This window comes from Phoca vitulina, unplaced genomic scaffold (assembly GCF_004348235.1).
Source record: "Phoca vitulina isolate PV1807 unplaced genomic scaffold, GSC_HSeal_1.0 scaffold12, whole genome shotgun sequence".
NCBI lineage: Eukaryota > Metazoa > Chordata > Mammalia > Carnivora > Phocidae > Phoca > Phoca vitulina.
This window is the reverse complement of record NW_022589715.1, coordinates 12,671,957-12,692,305: the sequence shown is the minus strand read 5'-3', so window position 1 is coordinate 12,692,305 and position 20,349 is coordinate 12,671,957. Positions and strand designations below refer to the sequence as shown.

Here is a 20,349-nt window from a genome sequence, read left to right as displayed (position 1 = left end):
CAGACATGTATAATGCAGAAGTGGAAACTCCCCAGAGTAACTACCATTAACAGCTTGGAGTATATCCTTCCGGATCTTTTTCTATGCATACACAAATATGTCCAGAGGCATTGATATATTATTAGAGAAAAAAAAATCAAATTTACAGAATAATAAGATTCCATTTTTTATATTCTGTATCTTAGGTATTATGTATTACATTTTATAAGATTTCAATTCTCTGTTTAAAAGAGTACAGGCAGGAAAAATCTGGGAGAACAAGAAACTTTTAATGCCAATTTTACATATTTCCACAATGTTCTGTACTTAGATGTTCGAAACATGTCTTTGTTGGAGTATAATCTATATCTATTTCCATACGTACATATGAAAGTTGACATATCGTGAGTGTACAGCTCAGTGATTTCCACAAACTGAACACACCCATAGGAGCAGCCCCCAGATGGGGGACAGGACATGCCAACTCCCAAACTTCATACTTCCTCCTACGGAGCACCCCTGCAATAAGGGTAACCATATCCTGACTTTAACATATATTTGCTTTGCCTGTTTTTATCGTGTTTGAATTTTAACAGTGGCCATATATTGCACTTCAAACGAGAATAATCCATACAGATGTTGTTAAAATATATGCAGGTGTAGTGGCCATCATTTGAAGCCAGCATGGATGGATCTCACTCATTCCCTAATTGCTGCCATGAGTCCCTTGTCTCACAATTGATTTGTCTTTTCTTGATGGACATTCGGACAATTTCCAATTTTTGGCTACTAAGCAGCACGACAAAAACCAATTTGATGTGTATTTCTTTGTGCATGGAACCTTGAGATGTGTTTTTTTTGTTTTTTTGTTTTTTTTTTAGATTTTATTTATTTATTTGAGAGAGAGAGAATGAGAGAGAGCACATGAGAGGGGGGAGGGTCAGAGGGAGAAGCAGACTCCCTGCCGAGCAGGGAGCCCGATGCGGGACTCGATCCAGGGACTCCAGGATCATGACCTGAGCCGAAGGCAGTCGCTTAACCAACTGAGCCACCCAGGCGCCCGAGATGTGTTTTTTTTTAAAGGCAATTGTCTAGAGGTGGAATTGCGAGTCAAAAGATAGCTAGATTAAAAAAAAATTTTTTTAAATATTTTGCCATAACGGACCTCCAGAAAGTAGTAAATGCTCAGTTCCTTCTGCAAAAGAAAAGTCAGGTGCTGGGTGCAGACGACTTCACCGCAGCCCCCGCTGCTGGCAGCCAAGCCTGCTGCAGCTCTCCGGGCAGACCGAGCCGTAGCATGGACCTGCTGCACAGAAAAGAGACAGAGGTGCCCCCCCCCGCCCCCTTTCCCCGGCCCTGGTCCTCCAACCTCACCCCCATGTGAATTTGCAAACAAAACACAATTGCAAAGACAGCAATGGGGAGATGCTGTCCCACAGCCAAGCCTAAAGCGGGGAGAGGGGCCTGGAGGCCCGTTCTTACTTCTGCTGTGGACTGGGTGTGAGCCTGCAGGGAAGGCAGGTCGCACATCTGGGCTTTAGTCTCTCTCTCTCTTTTTAAGATTTTATTTATTTATTTGAGACAGAGTGTGTGTGTGAGAGAGGGAGAGAAAAAGAGAGCAAGCACGAGCAGAGGGAGGGGCAGAGGGACAGGGCGAGGGAGAAGTAGACTCCCTGCTGAACAGAGAGCCCATGTGGGGGCTCCTGGGCTGGATCCCAGGACCCCGGGATCGTGACCTGAGCCGAAGGCACTTAACTGACTGAGCCACCCAGGCATCCCCTGGGCTTTAGTCTCTTATCACTAAATGGGATGTCTCAGAGCAAGAAGCCCACCTTAAACCTGAACCCTAGAGGAGTCTGGCTCGGCCGCCCTGGCTCCGTCCCCCCTCCCTGGGGCCCTGGGAGGCAGCCTGTCCTGTCGGCCTCAGAGCTGATGGGCAGAGAGCGTTTGCTTCTCTCGAGCATCTCCTGCACCGACACCCTTCTAACTCCCACCCGCCACACCTGGTTCTGCCCCCTTCACTCCACAGGCAGCGTCTCAGATGCCTCCTCCCCTCGAGCCATCTTCCTTTCCTGTTTTCTGCGGCTGCCAGAGGTCTCTGAGCAGAGCCTGGTTTGCCACTGCCAGCTGGCTGGGAAAAGCAGGTGGGCCTCTGTTCTCCGTTGGCCTGCACCTGGTGCTTCTGTTAACGCAGCCTCAGGCTGCAGTCATTTTTGGCTCAGTAGCTCTCATACTGCCAAAGCCCAGGGTGGGAAGCTAAGATCAGATCCCCTTGGGCTTTTTCAGAAGGCACGAGCTCCTCATCTCAACTCCCTCTTCCAGCTCAGCGTGTTCCCCTTGCATTTGCTTTTCCTGTCAAAGCTGAGAGAGAGACCCTGATGCCTCCCACCTTCTCTTTAGTACAAGGTCAGCAGTCTGTGGCTAGGAGTCCCAGGGGTTCCGCTCTGTAGAACCCAACAGGTGTAGTGAAGGTGGCTTGGGGTGGCCAGAGGAGGCCAGCCCCTGGGGCCCCTGCTGCCTGGCGCTGGGTGCCTGGGGTGCTTCCCAACTTCTGAGACTCTCTCTATGCCTACAACACGGACGACAGCATGTCGCAGGGGCGAATGAGGACAGGCACGTTTTATCCTTGTTATTTCTTTTCAGCCGAGCATCAACATCTTTGCCATACAGATGGGCTTTGTGCTTTTCCATCACAGGACCCATTTGCATCTTTTATTCAGGACTTTATTTTTACAACCAAGACATTTTCATAAAAAGAACAGAAAGTGAGAGAGAAATATACAAGCCATGGGAGGGCAGAAGTGAAAGTCGGGGAAATTCCTAATAGGAGATAAAGTGACTTCCCATTCTTCCCAGCGAAATTTCCACCACAGAGTGAGTTGAGCGTGGCTCTTCTCTCTGATTTTTCCAGATCTCGCTCGTTACTGACCAAACGTATTTTTGTAGCAGGACCCCAAAAGCATATTTTTTGCTCATTTATAAAACCTGAAAACAACAGCAAGTTGAGACACCACTTATTGTTAGGGAAATGATATGAATTTCCTGTAACAGTCCCCAGCCCCAAAAGGACATCCCCGGAGACTGAAATCACTACGGGAGTCAGGTCAGCCCTTCACAGAAAGCTGGTTTCCAAGCTGGGTCTGGTCTCTGGGGCTCTCGGTGAGGGCAGTCAGCCCCAGCCTGGGAAGACCAAGGAGGAGCCAGCCCAGCGCCATCCCATGAGAGACTCAGGACTCCACGTCAGTGCCCTACCAGGGCAAAGCAACTTGCGAGACAGGGGCTGGACGGCCAACACAAAGGTCCCAGCCCAGCCCAGGGGGAGTATGGGAGCTGGAAGTGGTGTCACGGCGGCATCCTCCAGTGTGCCCCCGAGTTGCAGGAAGTGTTCGGGGGCTCTGAAGCCTCCTCGCTGTGGCTCCCGATGACCAACTAACACGTTGCTCCCATGCGTGAGGCCCACAGAAAGAACTTGCAATAGTTAAAAGCAGGCAACTTCAGCAGGCCAGCGAAATTTCCACCGCAGAGTGAGTTGAGCGTGGCTCTTCTCTCTGATTTTTCCAGATCTCGCTCGTTACTGACCAAACGTATTTTTGTAGCAGGACCCCAAAAGCATATTTTTTGCTCATTTATAAAACCTGAAAACAACAGCAAGTTGAAACACCACTTATTGTTAGGGAAATGATATGAATTTCCTGTAACAAAGACAAATGACAGGTGAGGATGCAGGGTTGCACTTCCAGTAAGGAGCCCCGGGCCAGGAGTTTTCTGTTAGTATGTTTTTAGGGCCCAACTTAGTCATTAAAAAAAAAATTTAAGAAGCTCAAAAAACAAAGTCCAAAGAACTCTAGCTTTGAATAGTGTTACTTCCTGTACTACCTTCTAAGAGAAGCTATTCACAAATCTACACTAAGGGGCCGGAAGAAGGTGGCTTGCTGATGGGAAGATTTTCCAGGCTCAGTTTTGGGCTGGGGAGCGTCTGCCCCCAATCGCAACTTGAGTTTGGAATAGCTGATCCGTGAGGCCCATGGACTCTTTCGCCCACACCTGGATCATGGTAGCAAAACTAGACGGGATTTCCAAATTTCGTTTTAGCCACAAACCCTTTTGTTCAAATGATGTCTCACTGGCGAGCGTAACTACAGGTGGTCGATGGCAGCAGCACTGTGAGCAGAGGGTGAGCAAGCTCACAGCTCCCATGTTCACCCCCAACTCCTTCCCCACCTCAGTGGATCCTCAGAGGTCCCCTAAAACTGGCATCAAATCACTGGGGAACAAGTTAAAATGAAGGGCTGAGTGGGGCCAGTACCCTGATGGGGACTCATTCTCCATTAGAGGTCACCATGGGGAAGATGTTGAACAGAACATTCTGCAGATCTAGGCTCAGACAAATACACTCAGGTTACCGTCTCTTAGGTAGGGGATAACTTCTAAATCCAGCACATAAAATTGTGAAAACTGTACACAATCAAAATTATCATTGAAAATCACCCATTAAAGACAGCAGGCATGTTTCAGTGACTATCTTTAGTCAAGCAAACATATAGACAAATACAATGCATATAATAATGTCGAGAATATAATACAGAGTTTATCTGGAGTTTAAATTTTCAAGTATTTAGGAGTACATTTTGTTCCTTGGTTGTTTGGATGGTAGAGTTGATTTTTTGCAAGTGACATGAGTTTGTGCTTCGACTCCGTGGGACCAGGGCTGAGCACTTTATGGGTATTACCCCAGTAAGTCCTCACAAGAGCCATGAGGTTGGTACTGTTAGCCTATTTCACAGATGAGGAATCAGAGGCTCAGAGGGGTGAAGTGACTCGCCTGTGGTCCCACGGTTGAAGAGCGGCAGACAGGATTCAAACCCCCCAGCCCGAGCTCTTGAGCACCAGGTCCTCTTGCCCTCTTCAATCTAGAGGCTTGATGGGCTTTCTTTTTTCTCCAAACACCTCTAGATGGAGGGGATTGTCATTAATGAGAGAGGTAGATGTGGAACAGTATTTTGAGGATGAAAAAGCAATCCAAGAACACTGCTCATGGCCCGGCTGAGGCCTGGCAGTCCCTGAGGCTGGGAGCAGCCTCTGGCCGCCGGCCTCTCAGGGCCTCAGCCTCTGGGTATCTGCCTGCGCTTACGCAGCTCAGTGGCCTGCAGAGCCGGGGCTTTTTAGCTCCCATGTCCATGTGACTCAGCCTTTTGATTTGCCAACTCCTGGGACACAGGTGGGGTCCAGGGTGGAAGACAGGACCAAGGCAGCCCAACGCCCCACATGAGCAGGGAAGGAAGCAGTGAACCGACTTGTCTTCCGATCCAGTCCTGCTCTTTACTATCCCAAATGCTTTGAGTAAGTCTTTCAGCTGGTCTCTAACAGTAACCCTCCTATGTCCTTGCAGGACCAAGTCAAATGAAATGCTGGGAGGGAAAGAGTTTGGGGCATCCTACTGTATTCTATGCTTGAAGAGTTGATTGTGATCATTAGGAGAGCTAAGAGCTAAGTCTCTCCGTGCTTGAAATACCCAGTATTTTCATTTGTTTAGACGATCTCTCCTCCTGAACTCTATGGCTCCATCTATTTATACAGTCTGAGATTTTTTTGCAGGCGGGGTCTGGCTTGGGATCCCCACCGTACAGGCCGTGGCAACAGCGGGGCCGAGGAAGCCAGGACCACACCCAGGGCCGTCACAGGCACTTTTTCGAGGCCCCAAGCACTTACTGTTTCAGGAGGCGAAGCCGGGCTCTCCTCTGCAGGCCTGGAAGAAGAAAACGAGGACGTGGGTTGGTGTGGGCTGTGGGCCGCTGACTCCCAGCCCCAGAGAGCGAGGAGGGAGATGACGGGGGCAGCCAGGACCTCAGACCACTTCCCTGGCTCCAGGCTGTGCTCCAACTTTATGTGCTTTAACTCCCTTCACGCTCACAGCAAGCCAATGACTACTCCTCTTAGTACCTCCATTGGGTATATGGGGAAACTGAGTCACAGAGCATGCGTGGCACGGAGTAACTTGCCCAAAGTCGTGCAGTTAGTAAGCAGTAAAGCCAGAATTCGAACTTAGTGAATCTACTCCGGTCTGTGTGTCCTTAAACGTGCCAGTTTGCCCTTTGCAGCAGGTCAGGAATGAGAGGTGTGCAGACAGGTGGTCTCAAGCTAGAGTGTGTGCATTTGGGGGAATCGCAAGGTTTCCCACCGGGATGAGGGAAGGAAGTGTAAGCATGTTTATTTACAGGTCTATCTCATCTTTTATTACTTTTCAGTTATGAAGCACATTTGATAACATACTTAATATATGAAATAAATACACCTAATTGCAGTTAGAGTTTAAAATTTAACTTTTTTTTTTTTTTTAATAATGAGATCTATTTGCAGTTGGGGTTCATAATTTAACAATTTTTTACTAATGAGATCCTTGATCAAAAAGGTTTGCAGAGGGCGCCTGGGTGGCTCAGTCGTTAAGCGTCTGCCTTCGGCTCAGGTCATGATCCCAGGGTCCTGGGATCGAGTCCCACATCGGGCTCCCTGCTCTGCGGAAAGCCTGCTTCTCCCTCTCCCACTCCCCCTGCTTGTGTTCCTGCTCTCGCTATGTCTCTCTCTGTCAAAAAAATAAATAAAATCTTTAAAAAAAAAAAAAAAGGTTTGCAGACCACTGAACTTTAATGGGGGCAAATGGATCCTGTCGTGAATGGTAATGTTATGCAAAAATGTGCACGTGACATATTTCTTTGGGAAGAGGGTCTGTAACTGCTATCACAAGTTTTTTTTTTTTTTTTTTAAGATTTTATTTATTTATTTGACAGAGACACAGCGAGAGGGGGAACACAAGCAGGGGGAGTGGAAGAGGGAGAAGCAGGCTTCCCGCCGAGCAGGGAGCCCGATGCGGGGCTCGATCCCAGGACCCTGGGATCATGACCTGAGCCGAAGGCAGACGCTTAACGACTGAGCCACCCAGGCGCCCCTGCTATCACAAGTTTAAAGGGGTCTGTGACCTATAAAAGCGTCACTGATCTAGTCCATGCCTCTGCGAGCCTCCCTCTCCTATTTTATAGAAGCCCAGAGAGGGTCAGCGACTTGCTCGTGGTGGCACAGGTGAGCAGAAGGGCCAAGGGTGGAGCCCGGGGCTATTGGGCAGCCGTGTGGGCCTCCTGCAGCTCCCCCTTTCTGATGAAGCCTGGGAGCCCAGAGCAGGACATGATCTCATCTCCAGGGCGGCCGGGAGAGACAGTCATCAGTCTTCCTGCAGCCTCGCAGAGGAGGAGGAGTTCAAGCTTCTGGGAACGTAACCCAAACCCCAGTGCAGTGTCTTCCGTGTACTGCTTGCATCCCGACTGCTCATGGGAGTTCCCACTGACTGAGCTCATACCCCATGTTGGGCCCTCGGGGCAGGACTTTACAAACAGCAACCCTGGGAGGTAGGTAACACTGTTACTCCTGGATCGGGCGGCTGAGGCTCAGAGAGGCCTAGGTCCCTAGATGGGCAAATAGTGGGGTTGGCTTCAAACCCAGGTCTGTCTGACTCCAGAGACAGGGTGGTCTCTGATCCCTGCACCTCTGCAGCCATGGGCTGGGGGCAGGTGTAGACTTCTGCCATCTGTCCGTCTTCCCCAGAGAAGGATGGACACTCAGGGACACCTCCGACAGCAAAAGGAGTCACTGTGGTGGCCCAAGAGGGCAAAACTTACAGTGTAGGTGGATGGCCACTCCCAAGAACACCAGCAGAAGCAGGACTCCGGCCACCAGGAGGCCGAGGGTGAGGGGGCCACAGGAGGGGCCTGGAAAAGACACACTTACTGAACATCTGAGGCATGCACATAAAAATACAAAGAGGGAAAAATCAACCGGAAGTCCCACCTCCCAGAGAATACCACTGTTTGCATATTTTTCTCCTCTTTCTTTCTAGGTACTTCAAACACACTAAGATAATTTTACATGGAAAATGTTATGTCCTGCATCATCATTTTAAAAATTAATTAAACTCAGGAGCTACTTATGTTGAAAGGAGATAATTTTCATGCCTGGTAAAGAGACTTTTACTATTTATTTTTAAAGCTTTTATTTTAACTACACAAGAGATTGCTGAATATATTTTCCTTGTAAAGGATTCAAGTATATGGTTAGAGTGCTCCTTGGCATGCTAGCTCCTTCACAGGAAAAAAAATGCCATGGTTAATTTGGTACCTTTCTCTTTGCATTTACACATGCATAATTTACACAAACACATACAGGTTTTTTTTAAAGCATACAGTGGCTTATACTGTACAAATTGTTTGGCAAACCATTTTTTTCTTCACTTAAATATATCAGGGGGCGCCTGGGTGGTGCAGTCCGTTGAGCGTCTGACTCTTTGTTTTGGCTCAGGTCATGATCTCAGGGTCGTGAGACTGAGCCCCGAGTCGGGCTCCACGCTCAGCGCAGAGTCTGCTTGAGACTCTCTCTCCCTCTCGCTCTGCCCCTCCCCCCACCTCTCTCTAAAATAAACAAATAAAATCTTTTTAAAAAAATATCTCAGCACACACTTTTCCTAGCAGAGTAACATTTGCAGTTTGGACATACCATGGATTATTCAGCCATCGGATGGGCATTTTGTTTGTTTCCTATGTTTTACTTTTACAAATAACTGCAGAGAATATCCTGGTACATTTTCCCTAATGTAGGAGGCAGCCTGAGGCAGATACTGAAAACAGGAACCGCCAAACCATCAACTATGTCCGTTTAAAGTTGTGATAGACACTGTGAAGAGCCTTCCAAAAAGCCTGCACTGATTTTCATTCCTAACCACCAGCGGTGCCCCTTGCCGACCCTCAGTATTACCCAAGTGTTTAGTTTTTGCCAGTGTAGTGGGTTTAACATGATACCTCACTTGCATTCCCCGATGATTTGTCAGCGTCAGCCTATTTTCATATATTGGCCACTTGTATGGCCTGGCCTGGCCTTTCTTGCCCTGCTCGGGTTTCGGAGTCCCTGAAGCCTAGAGGCTACCACACTGTTGCTCTCAATGTCATGTCCAGGGACAGCCCGAAGCCTTAGGGAGCAGGCCCTTCCCCGGGGCGGCCGTGTGGTTTCATTCATGACGACAAACTGTGAGCTCTAGCTGGGTGCCCCCCTCAAGATGAGCGCCTTATGTATAGTATAGCACCTCATTTAATCATGCCAGGCGAACAGCCCGATGTTACAGATGAGGAAACAGGTTCAGAGAGGCTGAATCACCTGCCCAGGTCACACAGTATAGGCAGTGATAGACTGGCTGACTTACCACCGGGGTACCCTGTCCCATGGCCCCCACCCCCAAAGCAACCTCCACCTACTTTTCCGCCAACCCCCACTTGGCCACTTTCACACTCAGCTTTGTTATTCTTAATAACCTACTAATGTTGGATTTGCATCTTTGCCCTGGGATCATACTGAGGGTCCGTATGAGAAATGACACAAGCCCTTTGTCCTCATCCCTTCTAGAAGCGTTAGTGAATTCATTATTGTTCAGCAGTCCTTACAGAAGGATGAAGAGAGGAGATTTCTGCGCGAATTTCACACTGGGAGGAAGGCTTTGCAGCCCGGCGCCCGGGGTGGTTCCTTTACATCACGGGGGGGGGCAGGGGGCTGGTGCCAGGGTATTTGGAGTATTCCCTTTGGTGCCGCGGCTTCGCTGCTTCTCTGCTTCTCTAGAATCCCAGCACACACAGACCCAGTTTTGGCACCCGCAACTTAGTGGCCCTGGTGTGTTTGCCTTTTGTGTCATTTTTTGTTGTAACCGACCTGAGATCCTTTAGGCAAAGTCATGGGGCATAGATACTTTACCAGATGAGGTCATTCTATCTCCACCTTCATGCTCCCCAGGACTGTGCCCTTCTGCGTATGGACTCTGATTCCCTTTACTACTGTGACCCCACGGGGCAGCTTCCTGCTCTGATCCCCCGATCCCACTAGGTGCCTCTCCTCAGGCTCTTTCTGTTACTTGACGTATCTGAGACCAAGCAACCCCAGGAGCGCGGGCAGCTCTAGCGTGGTGGTTTGCCGCCATTTGTTCTGTGGGTAGGAGCAGATGACGCCTTCTGTTTGTCACCAGTATCTTCTGGGGAACAGGGCTCAGTGTTTTCCCAGAAACACATTTGGGTTGACGGTTCAAGTGAAGTGTGTGTGTGTGTGTGTGTGTGTGTGTGTCTATGTCTGTGTGTGTGTGTGTGTGTGTGTCTATGTCTGTGTGTGTGTGTGTCTATGTCTGTGTGTGTGTCTGTGTGTGTCTATGTCTGTGTGTGTGTGTCTGTGTGTCTATGTCTGTGTGTGTCTATGTGTGTGTCTATGTCTGTGTGTGTGTGTGTCTGTGTGTGTGTGTCTATGTCTGTGTGTGTGTGTGTCTATGTCTGTGTGTGTCTATGTCTGTGTGTCTGTGTGTGTGTCTGTGTGTGTGTCTATGTCTGTGTCTGTGTGTGTGTCTATGTCTGTGTGTGTGTGTGTCTGTGTGTGTGTCTGTGTGTGTCTATGTCTGTGTGTGTGTCTGTGTGTGTGTCTATGTCTGTGTGTGTGTCTGTGTGTGTGTGCGCGCGCGTGGGCACCCTCCAGCTGCTGTCTCTGGTGCGTACAGCACAGAGATGCAAGTTTGTTCACTCATTAACAAACACATATTAGCACACACTGTGTTAGGTCCTCTGGTAAGCATCCAAACTGAGAAACTTTAAAGTTTTGGTCCTTTGGGTTCGGTACTTTTGTTTGCTAACAGCTTTACTGAGATAGATTTTACATATAAAGTTCACCTGCTCCAAGTGTATAATTTGATGGTTTTTGGTATATTCACAGAGTTGTGCAACCATCAATCACCACAATCTAATTTTAGAACATTTTCATCTCACCCCACAAAAAATCCTGTACCTATTAACAATCATTCCCCATTCCTTCCCAACCCCCCAGTTTTAGGCAACCATTCATCTACTTTCTGTCTCTGTGAAATGTCATATTCTGGACATTTCTTATCAATGGGATCCCATAATACAGGATCTTTTGTGTCTGGCTTCTCTCACTGTGTAATATTTTCAAGGTTCATCCATATTGTAGCTTGTATCAGTAATTCACTGTTTATTATGGCCAAATAATATTCCATTGTATGGATATTCCATATTTAGGTAATCTATTCATCAGTTGGTGGATTTCTGAGCTTCTACTTTTTTGGCGATTATGAATAATGCTGCTAGGAACACTGGTGTGCAGGTTTTGGGGGTGGACATAGCCTCCATTAGGTTTTGCCCTGTGACGATTTGTAAGCGTGTCCCCCACTAGACTGTGAGCTGCTGGAGGGCAGCACTGTGGTCATACTCAACTTGCCTTCCAACCTCAGCTTGGGCGGGGCCAGAGAAACAGGCTAGAGTCCACAGGTGGGAAGGGCTTGCGGAAGGAAGGAAGGAAGGAAAGAAGGTAGGCAGGAAGGAAGAAAGGAAGGAAGGAAGGAGGGAGGGAGGGAGGGAAGGAAGACATCCTGCTGTGCTTCTGAAGGTCCAGGAAGATGGGAGAACTCACCCTTCTGGGTCACAGGGTTTGGGGACCGGCACATTTTCCTCTTGGGGGTGGGCTTCTTGGTGGGCTGGGCAGTGGTGGGAAGGACATCAACTACAGAAAGCAAGCAAGACATGTAAACAGTGGGTGGAGTTCCAGACAAAAGTTAAAATCTCATGTCTTCCATCCAGGTACTAAAGCCTCTATGACTAGGCTGCTGCAGGGCTCCAAGGTTACAGAGCGATAGAATTTTCTAGGTGTTTTCCCAACTCTCAGACCTAACTGAGGGCCTAGGCAGGGGGTTGTTTTGCTGTCCAGGAAAGAGAGGGGCTCTGCATCCATATGGTCTTGAACAGAGCCCCAGCAGCCCTGATTAACCGCTGTGTGACTTGGGGCAAGTCCTATCACTTTTCTGTGCCTCAGTTTCCCCATCTGCTGAAATAAAGATGACTCCCAGTTCCTTCTCGGGATTGTCATGAGAATTAAAGGGGATAGCATGCCCAGCGAACTGTGCTCCCCCTGGCCTCAGCAGGCTCCCCCTGGCCGAAGACCTTGAGCGGAAGCCAGAGTCCCCAGACCCTTGACCAGACCAGCCCCTCAGCCAAACTGCTAATTCCTCAGTGGTTGGAGGAAGCTCATGGAAAGGAGGTGGGTGCCCTTTCCCATATGTACAATAGCATGCAGGCTGCAATGGGGATTTTCTTTCCTTCTCAAGTGTCTTTACAAATCATATACTATCAGAGCTGGAACGACCTCTAGTCTCAACCTTTCATTTCAAAGATGAACACCAGTGATGTGAGGGGCTGGCCCCGAGGCCCCACAGTGCAATGTGCCCGCCTGGCCCCACCAACCGCTCTCCTGACGCCTGGGTGGGTCACTCCTCTCTTCCGTTCTAATCCAGTGTCACACTCTGATGTGTTGGGGCAGGGCAGGGGGACAAGCACACTGAGCCAAGGGAGGCACCGGAGGCTTTGAGGTGCTAGGAATGGTGTGAGCACCGGGTGCTGCTGAATCCAACCCTTGTCTGTGAGGTGAGCAAAGATGTTTCACTGCAAAACGGTAGGAGAGGGAAGATAGTGACACCATAAATTTAAACTCTAGTGTCAAGGGGACAGAGAGGGGCCACCAGGAAATGGCCATTTCGGGGCTGGCATCTTCCACATAAGAAGTGGACACTGTGGACCCTTGCCAGCCTGAGTGTCCTCTGGAAAGTGGAGATAACACGCATCCTCTGCCTGCTTCATGAGGTTTCTGGGGAGAACCAACTAACTAGAACGGACCCCTACTAAGTCCCACCATGTGCCAAGGGCACAGCCAAGCACTTCAGCTTCAGCTTAAGCTTATTGAACCCAACAACTTTGGGACAGGCGCTAGGACCCCCATCTTATCCCCGAGGAGGCCTAGGCTCAGAGAACGGAAATAGCTCGTTAAAGTTCAGGAAGCCTTAAACAGCACTACCAGGATCTGAGCCAAGAGACCCTGATTCCAGGCTCTCACGACGCCACCCTTCCTCAGGGGCAAATGCTTTCTGACAAAAAGTTAGGCACGTCAGGCCAAGGCCCTCGGCCATGGGAATGCTGAGGGACACTAGCATAAAAGGGAAAAGGACACTAGCTATGGTGCTCCCAAAGTGTGCGGGAGCGTGGCCCTCTGCCCAGTGGGGGCCCAGCATTGTTTCCTCCTCTCCTCCTCACGGCCCCGGAAGTGTCCCTTCCCTTTACTTTATACACGAGGAGGCACAGAGGTCTCTCGGCCGGTCAGGGGGAAGCCTGCAGGGGAGCCAGTCTACAGCACCTCAGCGTCTTGGTTGGGCTCGGTGTCTGTCTGATGAGGGGTTTGTGGGGAGGCTTGTTCCATTTTAATTTCTTCTTGCCCAGAGCTGGGTCCCCTTGATGACTCCTGACTCCCCCTGTCCCCCGTTCTAATCTCCCCACTTCTCTCCTCTTTGAAAAGGACAGGACTTTTGAGCCCATGGTATGGTTAAGAGGCCCCCAAAAGGCCCTGTCTTTCTCCAATACTTTCTTTACTATCTGAGGTTCCTCCTTCAATATGTGCTGACCTCTGGCAGGAAGGGCGGGGTGTGGCTCTGGATACCCTAATTCTGGCGAGGTGCAAGCACATGCTTTGGGAAGGGTCCGCTATTCTCAGGGAGCTGAGCAGCATGAGGGGTTTGGAAATATCAAAGCCAGGAGTGAGTGGGGGTGGTGTAGGTGGAGGGGAAGCTTCTAGAAACCAGCTTTGTTTATTTCATCATCTACTTTCCTCAGACCCCAAAATCTCATGAGTGGGAAAATGTGAAGCTTGTAGAGACAAAAACAATAAACCAAACCAAAACCCCAAACCCCCCAAAGCCAAATTTTCAATATAGGAATCAGTCGACACCCTGCTGAGCATGCCTCAGCTTCTTGCCCAGAGATCTCACCCCCACCCCTACCTCCTGACTGAAGACCCAAAGCTGGTGAGATGAGAGAGCTGCACCCCTGTTTCTTTCTTCCTAATGGTGCTGCTGTCCCAGCTGTCTCTGCATCTTCCCATGCTGAGTGGTCCAGTTCCTGGGAAGGGGGGTCCCCTTGTCATTCTTCAGCCCCCAGCCTGAGAAGAACCCAGGTGAGAGGGAAGCAGGACAGTGGGAGGAGCGCAGGGGGTCGGCCGGCCGTTGGCTAACGTGGGGAGGGGGCTAAAGTCAGGTGCAGGCCTTTGAGAATTTCTGCCATGATTCCCTCACACCTCTCAGAGCTTACTCCTCACTGTCCAAGAGTGTGGCCATCTGCTCTCTGTGCCACTGGCCAGTCTCACTCAAGGTGTGCGGTGGGTAAGAAACACATCGAACACTTAGTACGAAAAGGGAATGCAAAATATTTCAATAATAATTTTCATATTGATTACAAGTTAAAATGGTATTGTTGATAAATTGGTTAAAAATACAGTATTGAAATTAATTCCACTTGTTTCTTTTTACTTTTTTTAACGTGGCATCAGAAATTTTTAAATCACATCTGTGGCTTATCATCTGTTTCTATGGGCCGTGCTGACTTAACTCCCAGAACTGCAGCTTCTCGGGGTTGGAGGGGGTCATGGAGGCCAACGGCAGCCCCGTGGAACAGATGGGAAACCTGAGGCCCAGGGAGCGGAGGGACCCCGGTGCAAAGGCACACAGTGAATATGCAGCAGAATTTGCAGCTAGGCCTGGGGTCCAGTCTCCTTCCTCCCTGTACCTCTGGGTGTGGGTGTGAGCCACGGCTCCCCCCAACCCATTCAGCATGTAAGGGCATCCTCCGGCCCTAGAAATGCTCTCACTGGGTATGTCCAGGCAGTGATGACCTTCTTTCCTGGTGTGCACACTCAGTGGGAATTTCTGAGACCACTGTTAGGCCCCAGGACTCAGCCCAATCTAGCCAGAGCCTCAGGGAGACCTGATGTGGCTGAAGGACAGCACTGCCTTGTCCCCAGAAGAAGCAGCAATGCTTCGAAGCATCCCATCTGCAATAGGAATCAGCATCTTACCTCCCAGGGTAGATGGCAGCGGGGACTGCAATGACTACATAGAACACTTGCCTCTGCCTGGCTCTGGGTAAGTCCGTTCCTACCAGCTACGGTGCTAGCTGGCACCCTCTCCTGCGGGGCGGGGGGGGGCGGCTGAGAGCAGAGGCAGCTCCAGTGCCTGGCACGCACCCAGCACCCAGCAGGTGCTCTGTGCTCATCGACAGCATTGAGCTAGATTCTTACCCACACTCAGCTGAGTTCCCTTCCCGAAGGTCAGCTCAGGGGTCCCGATGGTCATGCAGAAGTAGACGCCACTGTCTGCTGGCTTCACTCTTGTGAGATTGAGAATGGACCGCGTTGCATCCGGAAACACAGTTAGCTTCTCTTGCTCCACCTTTTGGCCATACACAATCCCTTTTACGGAATCCCAGACGGCCAGGAACTCGTGGTGACTGTCCGGGCTCGGAGCTTGGCGCCGTCTCAGCCAGTAGATGCGTGTGCTAGTGGGGGAGGTTTTGGCTTCACAGGACATTATCACCCTCTGGTTGGTCTGAACCATTATGGACCCAGGGGCCTGCTGGAGCACTGAGCTGCCATGGAGAGCTATGAGAAGCAGAAGGAGCAGAGATCATCAACACGTCTTCCCAACCACAGTTGTGGGGCTTCAGAGTCACAGAGTCAAGCATTGAAGTAAAGCCATGGGAGTCCCTGCCCAGTTGCAGGGGCCAGGGGCTGTGGCAAACGCCGCTGGTGGCTCCCGGACTCGGAGCTCGAGCACCCCACCTCCCAGGAGACCATCTGCAATCCGGTGTTTCCTATGGCCGGTTTTATGGAGGGGATGGGGAGAGAGCTGCCATTTATTGATTGCTTGCTTATATGCCTGGCTCTTTGTATAAATGATCTTAATCCAACCTCAAACTTATTTGGGGATTTTTATCCCCATGACACTGGTGAGGAAACTGAGGCATGAAGTTACTTGTTGAAAGTCCCACCAAGTGGGACAAGCTAGTAAGTGACCTGGGATTCAAACTCAAAGATTCAAAGCCTGAAGTCAAAGCCGGTTGCCTTTCTCCTTGTCCTGCTGCCACTCTATGGACAGGCCTTCAACAGGCTCCAAGCAGGTGGCGGAGACTCAGGCAGCCCGGAGGAGCCCCAGATCAGAGGCAGAGCCCAGGGCTGGTCTGGCCAATCTAAAAGAGGGCCAGCCACTCTTTCTGCAAGACATGCTCAAGCAAGAGGAACTCACTGTTGCCATACAAGCTACAACAGCCTTCAAATTCTTAGCCTAGCAAGTGATAGGTCACTGGATCCCCATTCCCGAAGGGAAGGTCAGACACCCCAGAAGCAGCCCTGGAATTTCATTCTAGTCTCAAGATGGGAAGCATCGATAAGTAGGGGATTGTTCATGGAGAACTAGACCAGAACTCCAAGACCTGGCCTTGAACCCAGCTTCTGCCCCTACCAGCAGTGGGATTGCAGGAAGTCAAGGAGTCTGTCTCTGCCCTTTAGGAGGAGGGCAGCTGGGGGCCTGCTTGCCTGCTTGCCTGCGAGGGTTAGAACGTCCAAGAAAACCCACTTCAAACTGTAAAGCGCTGTACACGGGTACTTCATTGTCTACGTGTCTCACACACCAGGGGATGTTACAGGCAGCAGATGACATCTTAGGAAAGATTTGAATGGGTCCTTCATAGCCAAGTCCAACACACCGAATCTGACCTGGTGAGCCTTCCATTTTAGCTGTGGGGCAAAGGGAGATCCTACAGACCGGGGCAGAGACCTAGGAACTTCGAGGCACGGGAGGGCACAGGAGTCCAGAGGGTGTGTGTGTGTGTGTGTGTGTGTGTGTGTGTGTGTGTGTGTGTACCCAAGGGGAGCTGGCCTACTGAGGCAGCGGCCTAGAGTCACAATCCTGCCGATGTTTGTGTCTCAGGCTTCATGGCCCCATAGTGGGCCACAAATGTAAGCTTTTTGGTTCCACTCACAGGCCACTCCGAGCTTCTGCGCACACCAAGAATAACATGGTACCTGGTGCCCATGTGCCTCCTGGGCCTTCTCTTTCCTCCCTAAACACTATCCTGCCTTTTCAGCAGAGCAGAGCTTCTTCACTGTTTGGGGGTCATTGACATCTTGGGGGAGATAATAAGAAACAATGATGCCAATCTGTACTGAACTGTGCCCAGCATGGTGCATGCATTATGTCACTTAATCCTCACCAGATCCTGTTTTACACCCATTTTACACATGAGGAAACAGAGGCTCAGGAAAGTTATGGGCATGCTCAAGGTTACACAGCCTGTATGTGGTGGATCCAGATTCAAACCCAAGTCTGGGACCACAGAACCTGAGCTCTGAGTCACTCCCTGAATCGAGGAGACCTGTGATCTTCTCCTGGATCGCTGTCCTGTCCCCCTGTGCACATAGTGGGTCTGCAAATATGCAGACTCCTGAAGTTCTTGCAAGAAAGCCTAGAAGTGACTCCTTAAGGGGTAAAGGGGCCCAAAAGGATCCTGGGCTTTGTGTGTATGTTCCCCTTCCTGTGTCCTGACATGCAGGCTTGTTGCTGCGCCACACCCTGGTCTCTCTCTTGTGTCCCCGGAAGGCTGAATACCCAGCATGGCCAAGCCCCATCTCCGTGCCAGACACAGAGCCAGGCCTCGATACCCATGCGGTCTCATGGAATTCATTTGACCCTCTCCCAGTGATTCCATACTCAGAGGGACCTGCTGTTTCTAAAACAATCGGCAATAACTACTAGTTTTGAATGGCCTGGACTAGCTTCTATCTGAGATGGGGTTGAGCTCACCGGATCACCGTAGGGGGCTGGCAGACCTTGTCACTGTTGGCAGGATGACCAGCTTTGGGCTTTTTGGGGAAAAGAGCAATCAACCGCAAGGTAGTGGGCAGTTTGGGGTGTGGAGGGGCTTCTTCCAAGAGGCAGTCTGGTTGGGCTTATGAGAGGGACAGTGGAGACTCCCGGCTACATTCCGACTGCAACATTCCAACTCCAGTGCAGCTGGTTCTGGGAGCCGCACCACATAGCTCCCACAAGCCAGGGAACCCCGAGGGAGTCCTCGGCCACACCTGTCCGAGAGCGGGCAGTAGCTTGGTGTTTGGCAGATTGTACCACAAGTACTTCCCCGGAAGTACTAAAACTGTCTCAACAGAACCCTGGGCCAAGTATGGGACATCAAAGCCAAACTGAGCCTCTGGAACCTTCCTGGGGGCACATCCCTGTGGGAACCCTAGACAAGGGCGGTTTTTTCTTTCCTCTCTGTATATCCTTCCCCTTTCTCTTTTCTTCCTTCTCAAATCCTCCCCTCCCCCGCCTCCTCTCTTCCCTCCCCTCCACGCTTTTGGGGGAGAGTAGCCTCAATCCTAGGGCTTCAGGGATCCCTGGAGTAATGAACTCGGGAGATGAATTTCTTTTCCACGCTCAGGGTCTGTGCCTGCCGCGCCGCCTCCCGGGGACCCCCACAGCCCCGGCCTCTGGGCTCTGCATCCTACCGGGACAGCCTTTTCTAAACTCGAGGGCTCGGGCTCTTCCCGGGTGCAGGGCAGACCACCCGCTCCAGCCCCGCGCGCCCCACGAGTCTCCCCGCCTTACCTGCGAGCTGCGCGGCCAGGAGGAGCCAGAGCCCCGGCTGCATCTTGGCACGCCCGGGACACCTGGTCCCAGCGGGACGCTGCTGAGACCGTCCAGGCTGGCGGCGGGTGGGGAGCGGGGCGGGGCGGGGCAGCTGGGGTGGGTTGTGGGGGGAGGGACGGGAAGGACAGGACCGGGCGGGGTAGGGGAGGGAGTCCGGTGTGAGCTTGGCAAGGTCTCCGCCCTCATCCTCCCGCATTTCAAAGGTCTTGCGTGCGTTTCCAAAGAGCCCGCTAGGACCCCCTGCTTTCCGGTGAAGAGGAGACAACGCTGTCCTGCGCCAAGCAATTGCACGCGTGTGATCGCCCCCTGCCCTGGAAGGGTCATGACTCCCTGTGACAGTTAAGGCGACTGAGGCTCAGAGAAGTCAGGATACTCAAGGTCCCCCAGATATGCAGGGTGGAGCTGGACCCTAATTCTCGTCACTCTTTTCTCTTCCTCCTTCCTTCCTCCTTTTCCTCCTTCTGCCTTTTTTTTTTTTTTTTTTAAACTTCTTTTCTTTTGGAGAGGCCCTCCGCCTCAGTGGAGCCTTGAGTGACCAAGACCCAGCCTTGCCCTCAGAAGACATGAGCAGACATTTCTCCAAAGAAGACATACAAATGGCCAACAGACACATGAAAAAAATGTTCCACATCGCTCAGCATCAGGGAAATACAAATCAAAATCACAATGAGATACCACATCACACTGGTCAGAATGGCTAAAATTAACAAGTCAGGAAACAACAAATGTTGGTGAGGATGCAGAGAAAGGGGACCGCTCTTACACTGTTGGTGGGAATGCAAGCTGGTGCAGCCACTCTGGAAAACAGTATGGAGGTTCCTCAAAAAGTTAAAAATAGAGCTACCATATGACCCAACAATTGCACTACTAGGTATTTATCCAAAGGATACAAACATATTGATTTAAAGGGGCACTCGCACCCCAATGTTTATAACAGCAATGTCCACAATAGCCAAACTATGGAAAGAGCCTAGATGTCCATCAACAGATGAATGGATAAAGAAGATATATATATGAAATCTTGCCATTTGCAATCATGTGGATGGAACTAGAGGGTATTATGCTAAGCGAAATAAGTCAGTCAGAGAAAGACAAATACCATATGATTTCACTCATATGTGGAATTTAAGAAACAAAACAGATGAACATAGGGGAAGGGAAGGAAAAATAAGATAAGATGAAAATTGAGAGGGAGGCAAACCATAAGTAAGAGACGCTGAACTCTAGGAAACAAACGGTTGCTGGAAGGGAGGTGGGTGGGGGGATGGGGTAACTGGGTGATGGGCATTAAGGAGGGCACGTGATGTGATGAGCACTGGGTGTTAAATGCAACTGATGAATCACTAAATTCTACCTCTGAAACTAACTAAAAAAAAGACCCAGGCCTTGACCTCAAGGGTGCACACTTCTAAGGGAGGAAGGCCTGCTCCTACAGCCCAGTCAGAGGCTAGAGTCTCCCTCAATATTTTCCCTGTTCTCATGACCAACTGTGAGGCTGAGCATACACAGGGCAGATAGCCCTGGGGAGACCCACACTAGTGTGAGCTTTTTTTTTTCTTAATTGAAGTGAAATTCACATAACATAAAATTAACCATTTTAAAGTATATAATCCAGTGATATTTAGTACATTCACATTGTCATGCAACCACCACCTACTTCTATCTAGCTTCAAAACATTTTAATCTCCCCAAAAGAAATCCCCCATTATGTAGTCACCTCCTATTTCCCCCATCCCCATATCTTCACCTGGTCTCTGTGGATTTACCTATTTGGA

General features: G+C 50.2%; 1 protein-coding gene across 1 annotated transcript; it reads right to left on the bottom strand.

The window, feature by feature from the left end:
- Positions 1–2,705: 2,705 nt before the first annotated feature.
- On the bottom strand, positions 2,706–18,624 carry CD8B (CD8b molecule). The gene is made up of 6 exons (XM_032411142.1): positions 18,533–18,624; positions 15,172–15,531; positions 11,470–11,559; positions 7,647–7,736; positions 5,689–5,725; positions 2,706–3,614 (listed from the first exon to the last, which is right to left on the bottom strand). The coding sequence occupies exons 1-6, from the start codon at positions 18,573–18,575 to the stop codon at positions 3,602–3,604; spliced, it is 633 nt and encodes a 210-aa protein (XP_032267033.1). The 5' UTR covers positions 18,576–18,624; the 3' UTR covers positions 2,706–3,601.
- Positions 18,625–20,349: the final 1,725 nt, after the last annotated feature.

Bases quoted from the DNA above. Each gene is read 5' to 3' on its own strand.
- CD8B (XM_032411142.1), bottom strand. From the start codon at position 18,575: ATGCAGCCGGGGCTCTGGCTCCTCCTGGCCGCGCAGCTCGCAG. The intron at 11,560-15,171 runs GTAAGAATCTAG...TGCTTTCTGTAG, and splicing joins GGGAACTCAGCTGAGTGTGG to TTGATGTCCTTCCCACCACT. The intron at 7,737-11,469 runs GTGAGTTCTCCC...TGTCTTTTCCAG, and splicing joins AAACCCTGTGACCCAGAAGG to GCCCCTCCTGTGGCCCCCTC.